The 20,203-nt window shown below is 52.9% G+C and overlaps 3 protein-coding genes across 6 annotated transcripts in view; 2 read left to right on the top strand and 1 right to left on the bottom strand.

Moving 5' to 3' along the window:
- Positions 1 to 9,163, top strand: part of SYP (synaptophysin) — a 12,426-nt gene extending 3,263 nt beyond the window's left edge. The window contains exons 4-7 of the mRNA XM_040468732.1: positions 2,765 to 2,960; positions 3,678 to 3,869; positions 5,030 to 5,357; positions 7,626 to 9,163. Of these exons, the coding sequence (XP_040324666.1) occupies positions 2,765 to 2,960; positions 3,678 to 3,869; positions 5,030 to 5,353 (712 nt within the window). The 3' untranslated portion in view covers positions 5,354 to 5,357; positions 7,626 to 9,163. The remainder of the gene's footprint in view (positions 1 to 2,764; positions 2,961 to 3,677; positions 3,870 to 5,029; positions 5,358 to 7,625) is intronic.
- Positions 9,164 to 10,671: 1,508 nt separating this feature from the next.
- PRICKLE3 (prickle planar cell polarity protein 3) lies at positions 10,672 to 19,567 on the top strand. Of its 4 annotated transcripts, none has more exons than XM_040468661.1 (9): positions 10,672 to 10,809; positions 11,952 to 12,037; positions 12,877 to 13,060; positions 14,988 to 15,101; positions 15,652 to 15,804; positions 16,560 to 16,784; positions 16,881 to 17,067; positions 17,842 to 18,141; positions 18,723 to 19,567. In XM_040468661.1, the coding sequence occupies exons 1-9, from the start codon at positions 10,768 to 10,770 to the stop codon at positions 19,325 to 19,327; spliced, it is 1,896 nt and encodes a 631-aa protein (XP_040324595.1). In that variant the 5' UTR covers positions 10,672 to 10,767; the 3' UTR covers positions 19,328 to 19,567. The 4 variants fall into 4 exon arrangements, with proteins under 4 accessions (XP_040324595.1, XP_040324596.1, XP_040324593.1 ...); XM_040468662.1 differs by having other exon boundaries at positions 10,673 to 10,809; positions 15,667 to 15,804; positions 16,581 to 16,784; XM_040468659.1 differs by having other exon boundaries at positions 10,676 to 10,809; positions 15,667 to 15,804.
- Positions 19,568 to 19,570: 3 nt separating this feature from the next.
- Positions 19,571 to 20,203, bottom strand: part of PLP2 (proteolipid protein 2) — a 3,082-nt gene continuing 2,449 nt past the window's right edge. The window contains exon 5 of the mRNA XM_040468663.1: positions 19,571 to 19,977. Coding sequence (XP_040324597.1) covers positions 19,955 to 19,977 — 23 coding nt within the window. The 3' untranslated portion in view covers positions 19,571 to 19,954. The remainder of the gene's footprint in view (positions 19,978 to 20,203) is intronic.

The following is a 20,203-nucleotide window of genomic DNA, read 5'->3' as shown; positions in this document are numbered from 1 at the left end:
ATATATATATATATATATGGCCTTAACGCAGTAGGTGCTCAATTAATGTCAGCCAATCTTATTTAATTCCCATTCGTTTTTTCCATACACATTTTTGAGAACCTATTGTATGCCAGTTTCTGCTCAAAGTGCTGGGGACCTAACGGGAAAAAACAGACCTAGCTTCCTACCCTTATGGAGCCAAATTATAACAAATAAATTGCTAGAAAGGGATGATTGCAGATTGGGAGAAATTCAAAGAAGGGAATCCTTGTGCTGGGTTTTATAACAGAGAATGATGAGTGGGTGCTAATTAGCTATAGGAAATAACTAAATCCAATTAAGCAATTCTGATATTTACTGAGTTGTGTGCACCAGGTGCTAGGTACATGAGGGCAAGCATAAGCAGGCAAAGTCACTGCCCTCGCGATGCTGCTTACCTCCTGGGTGGGTGGGAAGACAGAGACCCACAGACACAACTTTAATAGAGACTTTTGAGGCTCCTCTACTACTTAGACAAATCACATAACTGCTTTGGGTCTCAATTTCCTTGTCTGCAAAAGCAGATAATAATACCCACCTTACAAAGTTATGATGAATATTAAGTAAGTTAATACTTGGAAAGTGCTTAGCACAGTGCTGGGAATACAATAAGTGCTCCATGAGTGTTTTTTATTTTTATTTTTTTATTTGAGAGAGAGAGTGTGTGTGTGCGTGAGCAGGGGATATGCACAGAGAAAGAGAGAGAGAGGGAGAGAGAATCTTAAGCAGGCTCCATGCTAAGCACAGTGCGCAATACGGAGCTGGATCCTACAACTCTGGGATCATGATCTGAACAGAAACCAAGAGTCAGACGCTCAACTGACTGAGTCACCCAGGTGTCCTGCTCCATGAGTGTTTGTTAAAGAAAATAAATACATTTATTTATTAGGAACTCAGGAAAGAGGTCAGGGATTGAGTTGGAAATTGGGCATTTTTTGAGCACTAAGGATAAATGTAGGCTCAGGGGATCACCCAGGGTGAGAGGGAAGAGTGGAGAGAGGAAACCCAGCACAGGCTGTGAGGAATGGATGAAAGAAAAAGAGGCACCAGGGAGGTGCAGCCCGAGGGGCAAAGGGGAGCAACAGGAATCCACTGGTTCACAGAAGCCAGGCAAGAGAGTTTGGGGAAAGAGGAGTTGGCAGCATGGGATACTGCTGGGGGCAGGCCCTTTGGGAATCCAGAAGGCCACAAAAACTGGTGCCCCCCCCCCCGATTGCTCCCACACCTAGGACCTCCAGTCCTGAAGATATGCCATTTACCCACATGTCTCCTGGAAAAAAAGTCTTTGCCCTGGTCCCCCTAACCGACCCCCACTTCCCTTATAATCCCCCAAGAACCCCTCAGGACACCCCCCGTCTACCAACCCAGCCTACTAGGAACCCAGAAACTCAACCCAGATTCAACTCTTAGCTCTGTCACTTAGCAATTATACAACCTTGGGCAACTTAACATAACCTTGCTAAGCCTCTGTTCATCTGTAAAATGGGTATAATAATGCCTGCTTTAGAGAATTGAGGGAGGGGAGGGTCATTAAATGAGTCAATTATCTAAAGTGCCTTGTAGGTGATCAATAAGTGCAAGCTCCTTCACTCAGAACCTTTGCTACACAAGGAGCCTAGCACCATTTGCTCAGTCTCAGGATCCTGCCCCCCAGTCTGAGACCAAGGATCTGGAACCATACCTCAGACCTTCTCCCTAAACACGTTTTCTCCCTATGACCCCTCCTCCATTACATCGCAGGGAAGGTCCCAGGATACCTTCCCAATCTGCCTCTCCCCACCTCACATACATACATTCTGTTTGTTCCAGGATCTCTTTCACCCTCCTGTCTTTCTGTCTGTCTCCTGCTTTGTAGTCTCTGAGCTTTCCTCTGCTATGCATGTTCCTCTTCTCTTGGGGACCTGAAGTGAGGTAGGGAGAAGAGTCAACACGATGTAGGGAAAAACACAGGGTTCAGATTCCAACTGCACCATTCTCTCTCCAGCTGTGTGACTTTAGGCAAGTTAATGCGCTTCTCTGAGCCTCTATACGTTTCATTTGATACACATTTACTGAGCACCTACTATGGAGAAAAATGGAGCTAGGAAGGGGGCTAAGGAGTACTGGGAGGGAATGGCTCCATTTCATTTTAATAGTGAGAGCAAAGGGGCGCCTGGGTGGCGCAGTCGGTTAAGCGTCCAACTTCAGCCAGGTCACGATCTCGCGGTCCGTGAGTTCGAGCCCCGCGTCGGGCTCTGGGCTGATGGCTCAGAGCCTGGAGCCTGTTTCCGATTCTGTGTCTCCCTCTCTCTCTGCCCCTCCCCCGTTCATGCTCTGTCTCTCTCTGTCCCAGAAATAAATAAACGTTGAAAAAAAATTAAAAAAAAAATAGTGAGAGCAGGGAAGTCCTCACTGAGGTGACAGTTGAGCAAAACCTGAAGGACATGAAGGGAGTAATACATGAAGATATCTAGGAGAAGGACATTCCAGTGCAAAGATCCTGGGGTGGAAGGGTGCCTGGTATGTTTTACAAATAATTAAGAGGTCAAAGTGCCTGGGTTGGAGGAGGGGATGAGTAAGACCCATTTCACCAGGATGCTGTGAGTAATCAGTAAAATGTGACTGGAATACAGTAGGTGCTCTGTGACACGTTACTTCCTCCTCTTCCTTCCTGGGACCTTGTCAGAATCTGGGGAACCCATGGCTGGGTAGGGGGAATGAGAGTGTTCTTAGGGTCTGGGCCACACCTGCCATCTCTCCACAGGCTGCACCAAGTGTACTTTGATGCACCCACCTGCCGAGGGGACACTGACAAAGTCTTCCTGGTGGGAGACTACTCCTCATCAGCCGAATTCTTTGTCACAGTGGCCGTGTTTGCCTTCCTCTACTCCATGGGGGCTCTGGCCACCTACATCTTCCTGCAGAACAAGTACCGAGAGAATAACAAGGGACCCATGATGGTAAGCCCACACCGCCACTCAAATGCAGGGGCCAGGGGGACATGAAGGCTCAGGGACACCACCATGTTCACAGGCCACACCGAACCCAGACAGTCCCACATGCAAGCAGTCACCATAACAGCCACAGATGTTACTGCTGCTGAGGCTGTGAGCATAAAAAAAACCAAATCATAGAATGACAGGGACACACTCATAGCCCACACAGAATCCCAGACAGGCCTACACCTGGAAACCCGCCACCTCACACACAACCACACAGTCTAGATCAAAGAAAGGTGCACAGAGGTTCACTGTGACAGTCATGCCTGTCACTGTGCCACCAGACACACTGATTCCTACACAGCTGTACTCATACACCCTCATCCCAGACACAAAATGACACAGATTCCCACATTCAGACAAAAGCATGAAGACACACTACTTTCCACAGATTCGGAAACCATCCCACAAAATCCCCCCTACGCCCACACCCACACATCACAATTACACTCCCACATCCTCTGTGTCACACACACACACACACACAAGCCCAAGCTAGGAATGCTCACCTTCAAGTGAGTATTGGTGGCTTCAGAGCTCAAAAGGTAGAGGAGAGACAGGGCTTTTCTGAAGGACACCTCCCCCTCCCCAAGAAAGCCTGTGATCTGAGGAGGCCCCACAGCATGACATGAAGCGGCCCACTCACAGCGTTGTCTGCCTCTCCTCTGTCTGTCCTAGGACTTTCTGGCCACAGCAGTGTTCGCCTTCATGTGGCTGGTTAGCTCATCAGCATGGGCCAAGGGGCTGTCAGATGTGAAGATGGCCACTGACCCAGAGAACATTATCAAGGGGATGTCTGTCTGCCATCAGACAGGGAATACATGCAAGGAGCTGAGGGACCCTGTGACCTCTGGCCTCAACACTTCAGTGGTAAGCCCTGGGAAGGTTACTGGGATGGTGGGCCAGCTGGGGAAGGAGGCTGGGAAACCCACTGTCTGACATGGGGAGTGGTGGAGAGAGAGTATGAGAGGAGAATTCAGAGGAGATCCAAGAGGGCTCCCTGGAGGAAGCATGCCAACAACAGTGCCTTAAAAGATGAGATAGAAATTTTAACCACTGCGATACCCCAAATAATCCCCAAGAGGGGAATATAAGACCTTCTGACCGATTAGGTTAGGGAGATCTGGATCCCAGGCCCAGCCTAGTCATGTAGAATCTCTGACGACTCAAGACGGCCTTGGGACCTCAGTGTCCTTATACAGTGTGCAGAATGAGAGTAACTTGAAATGTTCGCACTTGGACGCCCCCTACTGGCCGGAGTCAAACTGTCTGAGTTTCAAGCCCAGCTCTGCCACCTGTGAGCTCAAAACTAGTTACTCAGCATCTCAGCCTCAGTCTGAGCATGTAAATTGAAAACTAGTACGAGGTCCTGCTCCAAAGTTGAGTATTTAGCGAACTAATAACAAAGTGTTTAGAAAAGGGCCTGGCACGTGGTAAGTTGTGTACAAGTGTTACAGATGCTAAGATTCCAACTTTTTTCTGTTGCTTGCTGGGTGTGAGACCTTGAGCATCTTAGCCTCTAGAGCTGGGCCCCAATTTCAACTATAAGGAGGAGATATTACTTCCTGCCCCAAAATTGAATTATATTACATATATTTAAGTTCTATATATGTGTTTTAATATAAAAGTACATATTTATATATGTTGTATGTGTATATACATATATTTGCATATACATACCTATGTGTGTATATGCATCTATTAGTGGTATACCTACATATTTAATAAAAAATTATACTTAGCATTTTACTATATTACAAATTTATATTGTTTACGATATTTTATACATGTATAAATATATATATGTAACAGTGATGTCAACATCCCCGAGAATCTGAATTCTAACACGTCTCATGCCCCCGCACCCCAGGTGACTTTTCTCCACATTTACGTTCATGCCCCAGGACTCTACAGGGTCCGAGTTTTAGAAACCACCACCCTTCGGGAGGCCCAACACGCGCAGTCTCGATGTTCCCCAGGGCCAAGTCAACGGACGCGCGGTGCGACAGCAGGGCTTTGTCTCCCCGCAGGTATTCGGCTTCCTGAATCTGGTGCTCTGGGTCGGCAACCTGTGGTTCGTGTTCAAGGAGACAGGCTGGGCCGCCCCATTCATGCGCGCACCCCCTGGCGCCCCTGAGAAGCAGCCAGCGCCCGGGGACGCCTATGGCGAGGCGGGCTACGGGCAGGGCCCCGGCGGGTACGGGCCCCAGGACTCCTACGGACCCCAGGGTGGCTACCAGCCCGACTACGGGCAGCCCACCGGCGGCGGTGGCGGCGGCTACCCACAGGGAGACTACGGGCAGCAAGGCTATGGCCCTCAGGGTGCGCCCACCTCCTTCTCCAATCAGATGTAGTCTGGTGAGTGACTGGCGGGCGGTGCGGCCAAGGAAGGTATAGGAAAGGAGACGGGCGGGTCAGTAAACCAATAAGAGTCAAGAATAAGTGATTCGTAGATGCAGGGGAGTTGGAAGAGCCAACAGAGAGGCGGAGCTACATGCTAAGGACGAAAAACTAGCCAATAAATGAAGAGCAAGAGAGTGGTGCTTGAAGATGGGCAGAATGAAGAACCAATGGGAGAGAAGTAGAAGTGCCTCTCTGAAGGGAATGGCAGGGAGATTTGCATAGTGTAGGAGCTACGGTGGGAAGAGGAGGTGGGCCTTAGAACTGCTTGATAAGCCAATATGTTAGGATAAGGCAGATAGATGGTGACGGTAAACAGGCTTGGGTCATGAAGGTCAGACAAGCCCACCAATCCCAGAGGAAGTGACAGATCTGCCACTTCTCCCCAACCCTAGTGGTGAGGGAGGTGGTGTGGAATTTCACAGAAGGAAAAGGGGGCGGCGAAGGCAATGCGAAAGCTTGCGGGCCTTTTTGCTGGGCCTGAAAAGGGAAGTGTGATTTCCTCACGTAGGAGGGAAGGAAATGGGGAGAAGAGGCAGGGGGATGGCAACACGTGGGTGGAGGTAGCTTCTTGCACTTGGCCAGTATGGAAAGGATAGGGAAGAGTTTATTAGATACCTCACATCTAATTCATCAAAAAACCCTGTTGACTCTACCTTCAAAATATATCCATAATCTTCCACTTCTCACTGTCCTCTCTGAGCCTGGACATCTTCATAGCTTTCCACCCACATTCCCATTCTGTTCTACTCACAGCATTGGGAGGGATCCTGTTAAATTCTAAATCAGGACACTGCCCTCCTGTGCTCAGAGCTCTGCCTGGGCTCCCATCTCACATTAAAAGCCAATGCCCTCACCAGGGTCTACACAAAGCCTTACCCATCACTTCCCTAACCTCCTGCTTCCTACCACTCCCCACCCCCAACTCTGTTCCAGGCACAATCCAACTTCAGGACCGTGGTACTTGCTCTCCCCCTGGAGTTTTGCACCCACATACCCTGATAACCTTACCTGGCCAGCGGCTTACTAGTCCCCTTTCTAAGTTTTTTTACATTTATTTATTTTTGAGAGACAGAGCACAAGTAGGGGAGGGGCAGAGAAAGAATGAGACACAGAATCCAAAGCAGGCTCCAGGCTCTGAGCTGTCAGCACAGAGCCCAACGAGGGGCTCAAACTCACAAACTGGGAGATCATGACCTGAGCCGAAGCTGGACACTTAACCAACTGAGCCACCCAGGCGCCCCAAGTCCCCTTTCTTATCTCTGTTTTAGTATCCCGTGCTTTTCTTTATCACAGTCCATGATTATTAGTTAATATGTTTACTGACTATCTCTTCCACTAAACTAGGGGATGTCACCATGACTTATTTATGCATATATTGAGGAAATAATAGAAACGACATAAGATATTTTACTCTCATTTTATGCTTCTCTGCTCAAAATCTTCCCATGACTTACACCTCATCCAGAGTCAAAACTAATGTCCTCCCAACCTAGTCCACAAGGCCCTATATGACCCCATTACCTACCTCTCTGACATCACCTCCTCCCATGCTCATACCACTCGAGCCCCACGGACCTCCTTGCTGTTCCTCAAACACACTAGACATGGTTCCACTCCAGGGACTTTGCACTGGGTGTTCCCCCTGCCTGAAATGCTCTTCATTCCAGTTATCTGCATGGCAAATTCCTTCACCTCCTTAACTCTTTATTCCAATATCACTTCTTAAATGAAGTCTTCTCTGACTACCCTACTTACTACAGCAACATTTCTTCCCCTGTTGGTACTCCTAATCCCCCTCACCCTGGTCTACTTTTTGTTTTTACATTTCCCTTATTATTTCCTTATGTCATCCTACAACTCACTTATACATTTTCGTTATTGTTTGAAGTCTGTCTCCTCTGCCACAATGCAAGCACCACAAAGATAAGGATTTTTGTTTTGCCCAATACAGTTGATCACCAATGGCTAGAACATTACCTGTAAATGGACTTTTGGGGGTTGGGGGAGGGGTGACCATAATGTCTTTGATACTTAACCTAGTGGGCGCAAGGTATATCTTCCCAATAGGAGCAGCTAGGGGACTATGGGTGAAGGAAGAAGGAAGAAAAAGCATGCCAGACAGAGAGTAAAGCCAAGGTGGAGGCATAGAAGCCCAGCCCCCCTCCCTAAGAGTACAACCTAAGTCTGGACCCCCTCTCCTTTCTGTGTCTTTTGTCTCCACAGGTCAGTGCAGCCCGGGAGGACCCCATGGGTGGGCAAGAGCTCAGAAGCCCTGCCCCCCTTCCCACCCCTACACCCCAGGTCTCCGCCCCTCAAGCCAGGAGACTCTAACTCTCTTTGCTGTTTATATATATATATATTATATATAAATATCTATTTATCTGTCTGAGCCCTGCCCCCACTCCACACCCCTCATGCATTAGGGGCCTGACCTTGAGTGGGCCCCTCTCCTACCCCCACTGCTACCCTTGCATCCCTTGGCCCCTCTCTGTTCTCTGGCCCTGTGCCCTGAGGTTGGGGGACTCTGAAAGGGGGACAGGGAAAAAACAGATCTCAGCTATGTGGGGAGGGTGGGTGTGACTTCAGATTCTCTCCCCTCTCTCCCTTCCCTTCTCCCAACTTGGCCTGGATTCCTCCAGCAATGCCTGGACAGGGGCCATTAGGGGAAATTCAAACCTGAGAGGGGATAAAGGTAGACTGGTGGACTTGAGATGCAAGGTGGACTTGGAGAGGAGCTCTGGGGTGGAGAGGACTAGTCAGCCATACTGGATCTGGAGTCAGAAGAGAGATGCCCTAGGGCATTCTGGAGTGGGTCTTGGAAGGAAGCTGAGGGCATGGTTCTAGAATGGGTGGAGCCTTGAGTGAGGCAGGGGTTGGGCCCCAAGAGTGGGCAGGGTTTGGAGTAGGACAGGATTTTGTGTAAGGGGTGTGACTTGGAACCTGGAGACTGCATTTGGAAGATCATTGAGGGCATGGTTCTAGAGGGGTGGGGCCTGAATCAGGTAATGGGGAAGGCTCCAAAGTGGGCAGGTCTTGTGTTGGGACCGGTCTATGGAAGGGGTGTAACTAGGAACATTCAGGAGAATGAGGTTGATTCTAAAGGGGATAGATCTTGTGCAAGGGAAGAAGTAGGATTCAGCAATGGGCTAAGCTTGAGGTGAGGTCATGGTCTGGGTTCTAGGCAGGGCAGGGCTTAGAGTGGGTGTTCATGGTGGTTTCAGAAGGGGCAGCCCACCCTAATGGAGCAGTGAAAAAATATGTTTTAGAGTGGGCAAGTTTGGCAGTTGGTGGGGGGGGGGCAGGAATATCCCTGGCCAAAGCTGGGGACTGAACTGGCCTGGGAGGAGCTAAGAGGTATAGCTTGGAGGGTGAGGGGTGGGACCCAGAGAGAAGCATCCTCCACACCCTTGCCCACCCCCATGATGGGACAGGTAGGTAATCAGAGGACAGAGCCAACAGGTCTGTGGGGCCAGCCCACCCTTCTTCCCCTTTCCTTGCCTCCTCCCTCCTTCCATAGCCCCACCCATCCTGGGGTGGTTGGAGACCCGGTCTGGAGTCCCTATCCTGCACCCACTGCTGTGTCTGTGACGTCGGTAGTGCCTGTGATTGTGTGTTGCCACTTTGTCTGGCTGTGGTCCCTCCCCCTCTCCTCCAGACACCCACCCTTTTCCTTGCCCTTCAGTATTGTTTGAAGACCTCCCCAAGGAAGAACAAATAGGATTAATTCTCCTCCCCTAAATAAACTCCTCAACCACCTAGTCCACCCGGCTCTGATTTCTCAGTGTGTCTTTTTTGGGGGGCAGTGGTGGGGGATGAGAAGAAGGACAGATGGAGGAGAGGTAGAAAGAGGAAGCTCCGCCCCTGACCTGCTGGACCTGCCATTCAAGTCACCCCATCATTTTAGGTCCCTCCAGCAGTGTTATGCCAAGCCACATCCTCTGTGAAGCCTCTCCTGTTGATCACTTTAAGTCACACTCTAAGTAGTCCTGCCCAGTGTCCCACTACTGGCAACCGGCTGAATGCTCTTTCTATGGTTCAGTTCTAATTCTGGTCCACTAGCCACTCTCCTTCCCAGACTCCATGGAACCCTGTCTTCAAACCCCAAATGGTCTGAATAGAACCCCTACACTTAATAGGGAGACTTCTCTCTACCTAACCCACCTCATATTCTTCAGACTCTGCTTTCTTGACATTTTCTTCCTCTGCCCCAGATGGAGAACTGGGAGACCCAATGGGCTGCAAGGCCAGGAGGCAGGGCACTGGGGTGACTCATTAGTTCATTCATTCACTCATTCCCTGGCTACTCCATGGGGCAGGGAGGGGCGGGAAGTGACTGGGATGTGCATATTGGAGCTGGGTATGGATGAGGTCCCCTGTGCCCATAATAAAAGGCCCAGCTGCCACCGCCACCTTGCCTAATTAGAAACCCCTGCCTGGTACCTGAGTCCTGACTGCCGGGTCAGGAACCCCCTCCTCCCAGCCCTGAGGGGCCGTGAAGCCTGACATGTGAAGGAGAGACTCCCAGCTATGGACTGAACTCAGGGAAAGGGATATCCAACTGGGGAGAGAAAAATGGGAGCCAGGGAGGGAAGGCTTTAGTATCTATTTCTCAGGATTTAGGGGACAAGACAGCTGGGCCTGTACGGAAGGGGAGGGAGCGGGGAGTAGGGCCTCCAAACCTGGCCTGTGACTTTAACCTTCTCCCCATAAATATCAAATGGTCCCGGCTCTGACAGAGTTTTGGTGTGGGGGCTATGGGGGTGAATAAGAGTTAGTTCTCTGATGGTGGTGAGGGAGCACCAGCTGGGACTGTGATGGGCTTGGGGATCACACTTGCAGCATTCACTGGGGAGAAAGAGACCCTCAGAAGATCACCAGTGGGGAGGGGGCCAAGAGGTGGCTTTAACCCCTCCTCCCAATAACATCCAAGATAAATGGACTTGAAACGCCAGTACAAGTACCCTAGCGCACCACTCCTTGCAGCCAGGTGGCCACTTCCAAGTTCCCCTCCCCCGCATCCCCCCCCCCCACCTCTTCAGGCCCTAAAATATTCCGTGAGAGGCCATGTGTTACCCTGAGGTTCTGGGAGGCGTGCCTTCTGAGGCCTGGTTTTGGCTCGGGGCGGGAAAGCTGGGGAGCTCTCCTGTACGGCGCTCCTGGGCTGCGTGCCCCTCACCTCTAGGCAGGGGGCGCCTTGGCCCAGGAGTGAGTGCAGGCCCAGGAGCGGGCGGTGCTCGGCGCGCTCCTCCCATGCCGGTGTCAGATATACGGAACAGATCTCCCAGGCCGGACGTGCGGTGGCCTGACGGCCCGTGAGGATTCCATCGGCCTGACCCTGCCCGGCTTGACCCTGCCCGGGCGCGCCATGTTCGCGCGTGGGTCCCGGAGGCGCCGCTCCGGTCGCGCGGTGAGCGATACCCGGGGCAGCGGTGGGAGTCAGGGGTAAACTGAGGCCCAGGAGAGGGGGCAGAGGACAGGGATAGCGAGGAGGCGCGCCACTGAGGGTTTGGGAATCCCCATCTCCAGATTCCCAGAACAGACAGGCTGGGGCTGCTGGAAACGTGTGGATGAAGGAACGTGGAGATCTGGTGGCAGATGCTCCCTAATCGCCTCTCTGCACACTTCCATCAGCACCCCAGGACCTGGTGGTCCTCTCGTGTGAATTCTGGGAGGGGATTCTGAGGGCCAAAAGACTGGATCATGGAGTCCTGAATTGAGTAAGGACCTCCTGAGCATCTGAGGGAATCTTGTACCTTGGCAGAAAGTGATCTTAGGGGTGAGGTCCTACACTCCTGAGGTGCCTAAATACTAAGGGTCCAGGGATTGGGATTTGGAGTTAGAGGGCTTCTAGGCTTCTACCTGAGCCAGGAGCTTTTTGACCTCCTAGATAGTGGGGCTGCTCTTCCTTTGGAGGGGGTCTTTAAGTGGGGTCTGGGTTTGGTGGTCCAAAGGACCAAAGGCCAAGACTTCTTGGGGTGGGGATTATTGAATGGATCATGGGCCTCCTGAGATCCTGATCCAGTTCCTTAGGTATGAAAGGGGGGAAGCCAGGGTTTGGGGGAAGGGCTTCGGAAAAGAGGGACAGGGTTCATGTGGGGATCCCAAGTGAGGATGGGGCCTCAGACTCCTACCCTGTGGAATTGGAGTGCTGCTGGCCTCCTGGATGGAGAAGGGGCCAAGATGAGGCCTGGGAGGGACACCCGGATTAGAGTCTCGGTGCTCTGGTGTGGAGAGTGTTCTGAGTTCTGGGGGAGGTGTTTGAGGCCTGGAGGAGTCAGAGGCTGGTGGGAGGTGTCCAAGGCTGGGTGAGGGGGAAGGGAATTCCCTGAAAAGGGGTATATAGGAAGGTGGCCTCAACTTCCCCGCCTCTACCTCAGTTGTGTCCTCCTCTCCTGCACTCCCGGCGCTGTCCCAGCCTGCCCACCGCTGCCCTGGTGGGACAGGCCCTGGCGTGCGGTCGCGGGCCTGGGAGTGGAGAGGCGGGCGTTGACTTCTCTCTCCCCGCCCCCGCACCTCGTCTGGTACCGCGTCTGCCCTCACCCACTTCAGCCTCCAGAGGCGGAGGACCCAGACCGCGGCCAGCCCTGCAACTCCTGCAGGGAACAGTGCCCCGGCTTCCTGCTGCACGGCTGGAGGTAGGTGACCATCTGAGGGCCTTGTCTTTGTCAGGGCCCCGTCCTCAGGGGAACCCCCAGAAGCTCGGGCCACACCCGTAGGCTTGAGCTTAGTCCATGGAAGCAGCTCAGTTGGGGCGATAGCCTTACACTCAGACTCAGGGCCCCACCCCCTGACTCATTCCCAATTGTCCAGTTCCCAGGAAAACTCCACCCACTACATAGCCCCGCCCCCCAGAAGTGTTCTCGCCTGGCTGCCAGTCCATCCCTAGGGAAGTCCTCAGTCCCAGGGGCTGAGCAGCATCCACTGACATCCAGCCCTTCTCAGACTCAGAACTTTTCTCCCAGACCCAGTGTCCTATCCTCCACCTGGAGCCCTGTACCCAAAACGTCTCGTGAAATCCCTCAGAACCCACAGCCGGCACACTCAGGCCCTACCCACAGGCTCAGAGCCCCCACCCGCCCACAAGTTCAGACCCAGCACAGGCTAGAGCCTGCCTCTAGGAAAAGTTCCCCCACAATATCCAAAGCCAGTCCTGGAAAGAAACCTCTGAATATGTAACTCCAATCTCAGACTCAGAGCCCCACCTTTATTCAGGCCCACTGCCAGGACAGTCTGACCGAGTCCCAGAGATGATAGTCAGGGGCCACAGCCCCACCTGCAGTTCACAGCCACTCCCTCTGCTCCTCTCTCACCCACAGCAGTCCCACCCCTGGGCCCAGAGCCCTGTCCTGGCTTAGAGTCCTTGGGTGACGATAATCTGTATGTCCCTGCCCCTTATTTGTACTTCCTTGGGGCTGCCAAAGGGTCCAAGTGAGCTACTACGCCTTAGTAATTGACACCCTTGCCTCTCCCTCAGAAAGATCTGTCAGCACTGCAAATGCCCGAGGGAAGAGCATGCTGTGCACATGGTGCCTGTGGATCTGGAACGCATCATGTGTCGGCTAATCTCAGACTTCCAGCACCACTCCATCTCCGATGATGACTCTGGCTGTGCCTCGGAGGAGTATGCCTGGGTGCCCCCTGGTCTCAAGCCAGAGCAGGTGACCAGAGGCTGCCACCTGCTCCTGTTCTCCAGTGGATGCACACACATGCAGGCACACACATATACAAACCTATTTGTGGGACCACACTAGGGTGTGTGGTCAAATTGCATGTATCCTTCTGACCCCTATGTAATCTCACAGTGGTCGGCCCCCCACAATTCTCAGGGAACCCTGAGTGATCATTGAGTGGGTTAATTAGGGCATGTTCACCCCACTCCTATTCTATCTCTTAACTCAGGTCTTATCCCAGCACTTCATTCACCACATCACATTAATTAATTCATTCAACAAATAGTTATTGAACACCTACTGCATCCCAGACACTGTTCTAAGCACTGAGGACACAGCAGTGAACAAAACACACAAAAAAATACATCCACCCACATGGAAGTTAGATTCCTAAAGTGAACAACAGCCAATATAAACAAACCTATAAAAATATGTCAGATGGTGTAAGGACTATGCAATAAAAAAAGCAGGGAAGGAGTAGAGAGAAAGTTAGAACTGTAAATAGGGTGCCCAAGTCAACCTCTGTGAGAATATGATGTTTGGGCTTCCTGAAGGAGGTAAAGAAGTAAGCCATGCAGATACCCAAGGGTAGAGCTATCCAGGCAAAAGGAAGAGTTGATGCAAAGGCCCTGAGGCAGCAGCATTCTTGGCACGTGTGAGGAACAGTGGGGAGACAAGTGTAGCTAGAACAGTGAGTGACTGGGAAAGTGGGGGGAGGTGAAGTCCAAGAGGTAGAGGGGGGTCATGGAGAAGACTTGGACCTCTACTCTGAGTGAGGGGGAAGCCACGAAAGTGTTGTGAGCAGAAAGGGATGTGGTTTGTTTTAGGATTAGCAGGATCCCTCTGACTGCTGCGTGTAGAACAAACAAGGAGTAAGGCTGGAAGCGGGGGGGGGGGTGCAGTGAGGGAGAGGCTACTGGAGTAGTCCTGTGACTGATGACAATGTTGGCAGTATAAGTAGCAAGTGGTGATCAGATTGCAGATGTTTCACAAGCAGAGCTAAGAGGATTTGCTTGTGAATATGTGAGCGAGAGGAGTCAAAAATGACCTCAAGGATGGATGGATTAACTGATGTGGGACCGGCCAAGGCCGGAGCAAGTTGAGGAGTAAGAACATAAATTTGGGTTTGGCCATCTGGAGTTTGAGATGCCTGTTAAAGGTTTGAGTGGCCATGTTGCGGGGATCTCAGGGGAGAAGTCACAGGGCTGGAGGTATGCATTTGTGAGGCATTAGCCATGACGTGGTATTCATAGCCATGAGGTTGGACATGATTCCCAAGGGACTGAATGTAGAGAGAGTCAAGAAACCCAAGGATGAGCCTGAGAACCCTCCCACATTTGGGGCTCAGCTATTTGAGGAGGAACCAAAAGGGAGACAGAGAAGGATCAGCCAATAAGGTAGAGGAAACCCAAGACAGTGTGGTGTTCTAGAAGCCAAGGGAACAAAGTGTTTCCAGGATAAGGGAGCGATCAACTGTGTCCAGTGCTACTGAAGAGTCCAGTTGTTATAGGGCCTGAGACCTGAACAATGATTTTAATGGTGTGCACCTTGTCAATGACCATGACAGGAACAGCTTTGGAAGAGGGGCAGGGATGGAAGAGGTGGGGAAGCCTGACTGAGGTCGGGTCTGGAGACAATGGGAGGAGAGGAAGTGGACACAGTGAATGCACCCAACAGCTGTAAAAGGAAAGAGAATGGTGGAAAGGAAAGTGGGGTCAAGACCTGAAAGAACTTACAGTGTATTTGGGGGGTGATGGAAATGATCCAGACTGTAGGAAGGGGAGATGGAGAGTGTCACCAGACATTCCCTTGTGATGACTTTAATTTTCTCAAAGAAGTAGGGTCCCACCATCTCACTGTATCACAACTCACCCCTAGTCTCAATCATTGTCTCCCATTCCCCGTGTCCTCCCAGGTATACCAGTTTTTCAGCTGCCTCCCAGAGGACAAGGTCCCCTATGTCAACAGTCCCGGGGAGAAATACAGGATCAAGCAGCTGCTGCACCAGCTGCCCCCACACGACAGTGAGGTGAGGAGAGAAAAGACAGGAAGGGCATGCCAGGTCGGGGTGGGGGTGGGGGGCACAGCCTGAGCAAATGCTAAGCAGCTAGAAAGAAATGGACAGGGCCAGGGGCACCTGGGTGGCTCAGCCGGTTAAGCATCCAACTTCGACTCAGGTCATGATCTCACAATTTTGTGAGTTCCAGCCCCGTGTTGGGCTCTGCGCTGACACTGCGAAGCCTGCCTGGGATTCTCTCTCTCTCTCCCTCTCTCCCTGTCTCTCTATCCCTTCCCTGCTCACACTGTCTCTGTCTCTCTCAAAATAAATAAATAAAACATTTTTTAAAAAAGAAATGGACAGGGTCAGAGGAGGAAAGGTAAGCTGATCTGAGGTCTGGACAGACAGGGACAATCAGGACATTCCTTGGCAAAACCACAGCTGAGCCTCGGGAGAAGAGGTAAGGGGTGGGAACTTCAGGCAGGAAGTAACATCTATAGCAAGACCTAGAAGTGAACTCTGAGCTGGGATGAATTCTGGAAGGTGGGGAGGGGCAGGCATCGTGGGAGGTGCCTGGAAGACCTTCCTACCCCAGGCACAGTACTGCACAGCACTGGAAGAGGAAGAGAAGAAAGAGCTCAGAGCCTTCAGCCAGCAGCGGAAACGAGAGAATCTGGGGCGCGGCACTGTGCGCATCTTCCCTGTGACCATCACTGGAGCCATCTGTGAGGAGGTGAGTAAGGGAGGGCCTGGGTGAGTGAGTAGTGCCTTTGTTCCAGGCCCTGGTAAGATGAGGCCTGCCACTTAAGCCCTAGTGGTCTGTCTCTAATGTCCCCTCTGGTGGATGGGGTCTTTTCCTCCTATCCCACTGTTAGGCATGGACCATCCCTTGCCACCTCCCTGGCCAGCAAGGTCTGTCTGTAGGACCCCCTGGTGGACAGGGCCTGTTCCTCCCATCTCACTGTTGAGTGTGGTCTGTCTCTCAGGAGGCTCTAGTGGACCTTCTCTATTAGTTCCCTCCACGCAGTGGATGTGAGGTGTGGGCTGACTCTCTGGTCCTCTTGTGGTTGCAACATGTCCTTAAGAACTGACCCCCAGTAGCAGGACCTGTCTGTAGGGCCCAGTGGTGGGTCAAATTTATCTTCAAGGCCCCTCCTGGTAGGTAGAGCCTGACCCTAAATCCTACTGTTAGGATCTAAAGTGAGGTTTGTCACTAAGTTTCCCCCACTGGGCCAGGCCTATCTCTTTGATTTCCCCAGCTCCCTAAAACCAAGATTTGCCTTTAAGGCCACCCATGATTAGAAGGGCCTGTCTCTATGGTTTCCCCCAGGAGCAGGGTCAGTCTCTAAGGTACCCTCCCCTGTAGGCAGGACCTGTTTCAAAGTTACCCCACTGGTGGAACCAGTCACAGAGGTCTGCCATGGGGATGGCCCAAGTGCGACCTGCATGACTTGGCTGACCCCATCCATCTGACCATCTTGGTGGCAGTGTCTATCTGTCATTTGGCAGTGTGGGAAGCAGATTGGAGGTGGGGACATCGCAGTGTTTGCCAGCAGGGCAGGCCTGGGTGCCTGCTGGCACCCACAGTGTTTTGTGTGCTCCACGTGCCGGGAGCTGCTGGTGGACCTCATCTACTTCTATCATGCTGGCAAAGTCTACTGTGGTCGTCACCATGCTGAACGCCTGCGCCCGCGCTGCCAAGCCTGTGATGAGGTTCGTGCCTCTCTACCCAGGGGTGGGAGTGGAGAGTGGGCAGGGCCACGGGCAGGCCCCTCTGATGGCCAAGGTGGCCTGTGTTCCCCCCCCCAGATCATCTTCTCCCCTGAGTGCACCGAGGCTGAGGGCCGGCACTGGCACATGGGTCACTTCTGCTGCTTTGAATGTGAAGCATCGCTAGGAGGGCAGCGCTACGTCATGCGTCAGAGCCGCCCCCACTGCTGTGCCTGCTACGAGGCCCGCCACGCGGAGTACTGTGATGGCTGTGGGGAGCACATTGGTGGGTGAACGTGACATTGAACAAGGGGACAGATGGACAGCTGGGCCACAGCACCACCCCAGCAGGATCCTCCGTTAATATTCCATGCTTTCAGTCTAGTGCCAGGACCAAAGCCCTATACCCTTCACTGCAAATCTCTCACCGGTATCCCCCGTTATGCCGTACTTTCTAAACCCCACCTGCACAACACTAGGCACCAGGACACATCTAGGCCCACTTCCAGAGTTCCCTCTAATTCCCAGCCCCTCCCCCCTCCTTTAGTCCCTCATCCAAAGCCCAACTCCCCCAAGCTGTGCCCTATTCTGTAAAGATTCCTCCTACCTTCTAAACCACACCCTACCATCTAAGACCCACTCCTTTCCTACCAAGGCCCCGCCCTACCTTCTAAGCCCTGTTCCCACCACCCTGGTCTTTTCATCAGGTCTGCCTTCTGCACTCCATGCACCAGAAGCCACTTCTTAAAGTTGAAGCCTGACCCACATCTTAGAGTCCAATGCCAAGCCCCAACTCTGGGAGGGAGCACCCTAGGAAAGAAAGGGAAGGAGGAAACAGTTTCCAGAAAAGAAGGGATGACGAAACTCAGGGAAAAGCCCAAAGCTCGGGTTTCCCGCTTTCTCCAGAGAAGAGCCCCATTCTGAAGAGTTGGGGGAAGGAGGGAGTCTTGGGACACCCTGCCTCAGATTCCCTGCCTCTTCCCAAGAAGGGCCCATTCAGAACGGGTGGGGATATGCCTGATGACCCTGCCTCAGCTTCCCCCTTCTTCGGTCTCTGCAGGCCTGGACCAGGGGCAGATGGCTTATGAGGGCCAGCACTGGCACGCCTCAGACCGCTGCTTCTGCTGTAGTCGCTGCGGGCGAGCCCTGCTGGGCCGCCCCTTCCTGCCACGCCGCGGCCTAATCTTCTGCTCGAGAGCCTGCAGCCTGGGGTCGGAGCCCACGGCTTCTGGGTCCGGCCGCCGTAGCTGGAGCGCGGGCACGGTCCCCGCGCCTCTTGCAGCATCCACGGCCTCTTTCTCTGCTGCGGAGGAGGCGTCCGAGACCTCCACCAAAGGCACCAGCACGGAGCCGGAGCCTGGTGAGCTAACCCTCGAGCCACGCCCAGCCTCTAGAGCCACGCCCAGCCTCTACTCGTCCCTCCGCCTCAACCCTGGCCCCCTGAGCTCGATTCACCCAGGCCCTTCACCGGGGGCATCCCCGGCACCGCCCCCATCTCAACCCTTGTTCCATCCCCAAACTAGGTCTCGTCTCCAGCCCAAACTACACCCCCTCGTGAACTCTGGTTCCTCCCCGCTCAGTTACAAGGCCAGTCCCCTAGCCTCAACTTGTTCCTGCTTGAGCCCGAGTGTTCCTCCTTCCTTCCAAACCCTCGACCCTCCACCCTCCACGCCCAGGCCCCGCCCCTATCCTAAGGCAAATTTGGTCGGCTTTAGCCCATGCCACGCCCCTTCTATCAGAAGCCTAGCTCCCATTCCCTCCACCCATAGCCTGCCCTAGGCCTCATATTGCCCCAATTCCCCACCTTGCTGCCCCTCTCCGACCCCTGTCCCCACTTCCCAGTCCCGATGGGGGAAAGCAGAGAAAGCCTTTCCACAGGCCTCCCCTGGGTGGTTGGGGGCGGGGGGAGATAACAGGGAGTTGCTCCATCTCTCTTTTCAGTTACAGGCCCTGAGGAGCCAGCCCGCTTTCTGAGAGGGGCCCCCCACCGCCACTCCATGCCAGAGCTGGGGCTCCGCAGTCCCCCCGAGCCACCCCCAGGACCCCCCAGACAGCCAGACCCGAGCCCGGAAGATGGTGCCTTTGGTCGCCAGAGCACCCCTCGTGTCAGCTTCCGTGACCCTCTGGTGTCCGAGGGAGGCCCGCGGCGGACCCTGAGTGCGCCCCCAGCCCAGCGTCGCAGGCCACGCAGTCCCCCACCCAGGGCCCCCACCCGTCGTCGCCACCGCCACCACCACCACCACCACCACAACCACCACTATCACCGCCGCCAATCTGGCAGATATCGCCACCACCAATGTGACTTGGGATCAAGATCGGACTCAGGATCTTGTTCCAGCTCACCTTCTAGCCCCAGTTCTGAGTCCTCAGAGGAGGATGGCTTCTTCCTAGGGGAACGCATCCCGCTGCCCCCGCATCTGTGCAGGCCCCGGCCTGCTCAGGACAATGCAACTGGAACCCCTAAATCCCCATCTCCACAGCTCTCCGGGAACTCGCGCCCAGGGATGCCTCGCCAGGCCAGAGACAAGAACTGCATCGTGGCTTGAAGGCAGTGTAGTCCTGGAGGGCTCCATTCTCAAGTCCAAGTAGATGATCCCATCCCCCAACCTAAATCATAAATCCCCTTCCTCCTTCATCTGTTTTTTGTTAATGGAGTAATTTAATATTTGTTGTAAAACAGGTGTGGCTTCTTTACCTCCTTGCTCCAGCTGTCCTCCTCCCCAATTTTGCCCCTCCTGATGCTTGAGATTTATCCACATTTGATCAAAGGATTAATTTATTCATTACCATATGTTCTAACAATCTCTTTATTTATCCCTCCACAGAACCACCCACACTGAGGAGTTTTTTTTGGTGTGGGTCACGACCTGGGACCTAAAATCTCAAATCTGAGGCTCCCTCCTCCCTCATTTTGTGGCTTAAGTGGGTCCGTAGTCCAGGCAGAACAGGTGTCTCCTTTTGGATACTGCAGAAGGAAGGGGGACATAGGCACACCCATAAAAATGGCCACACCCAGGAGGGATTGGCAGGTAGGAAAATAGATTCTCCCGATAAAGGCACTTTTACTTCAAATAAGGGACTGGGAGTTGGCTGGGAGTGCTGTAGGAGCAGGAGGGAGTTATTTCCATGGAAGTGTTATTTGCAGGTTGCAGAGAGAAATGAAGGGAGTTCACCTACACCGGGCCATCTGCAGGGTCTGCAAGTGAGGAAAAGAGAGGAAAGCATTGGCTGGATTCATACACCTATTTACAGACAAGAATACTGAAGCTTATGGTACTTACTGGCACTAAAGCCATCAGTACCAATAAGGGGCATTCATGCCCTTGGGAGACCCCTTTCCTTCTCTCCTCAGCCCCCTAAGCAACACTCCCCCCCGAGACACACACACACACACACACACACACACACACACACACACACAC

Source organism: Herpailurus yagouaroundi, unplaced genomic scaffold (genome assembly GCF_014898765.1).
Source record: "Herpailurus yagouaroundi ecotype Mexico unplaced genomic scaffold, PumYag 67793, whole genome shotgun sequence".
Lineage (NCBI taxonomy): Eukaryota > Metazoa > Chordata > Mammalia > Carnivora > Felidae > Herpailurus > Herpailurus yagouaroundi.
Note: the sequence above shows the minus strand (reverse complement) of the source record. Positions and strands in the feature narration are given on the sequence as shown.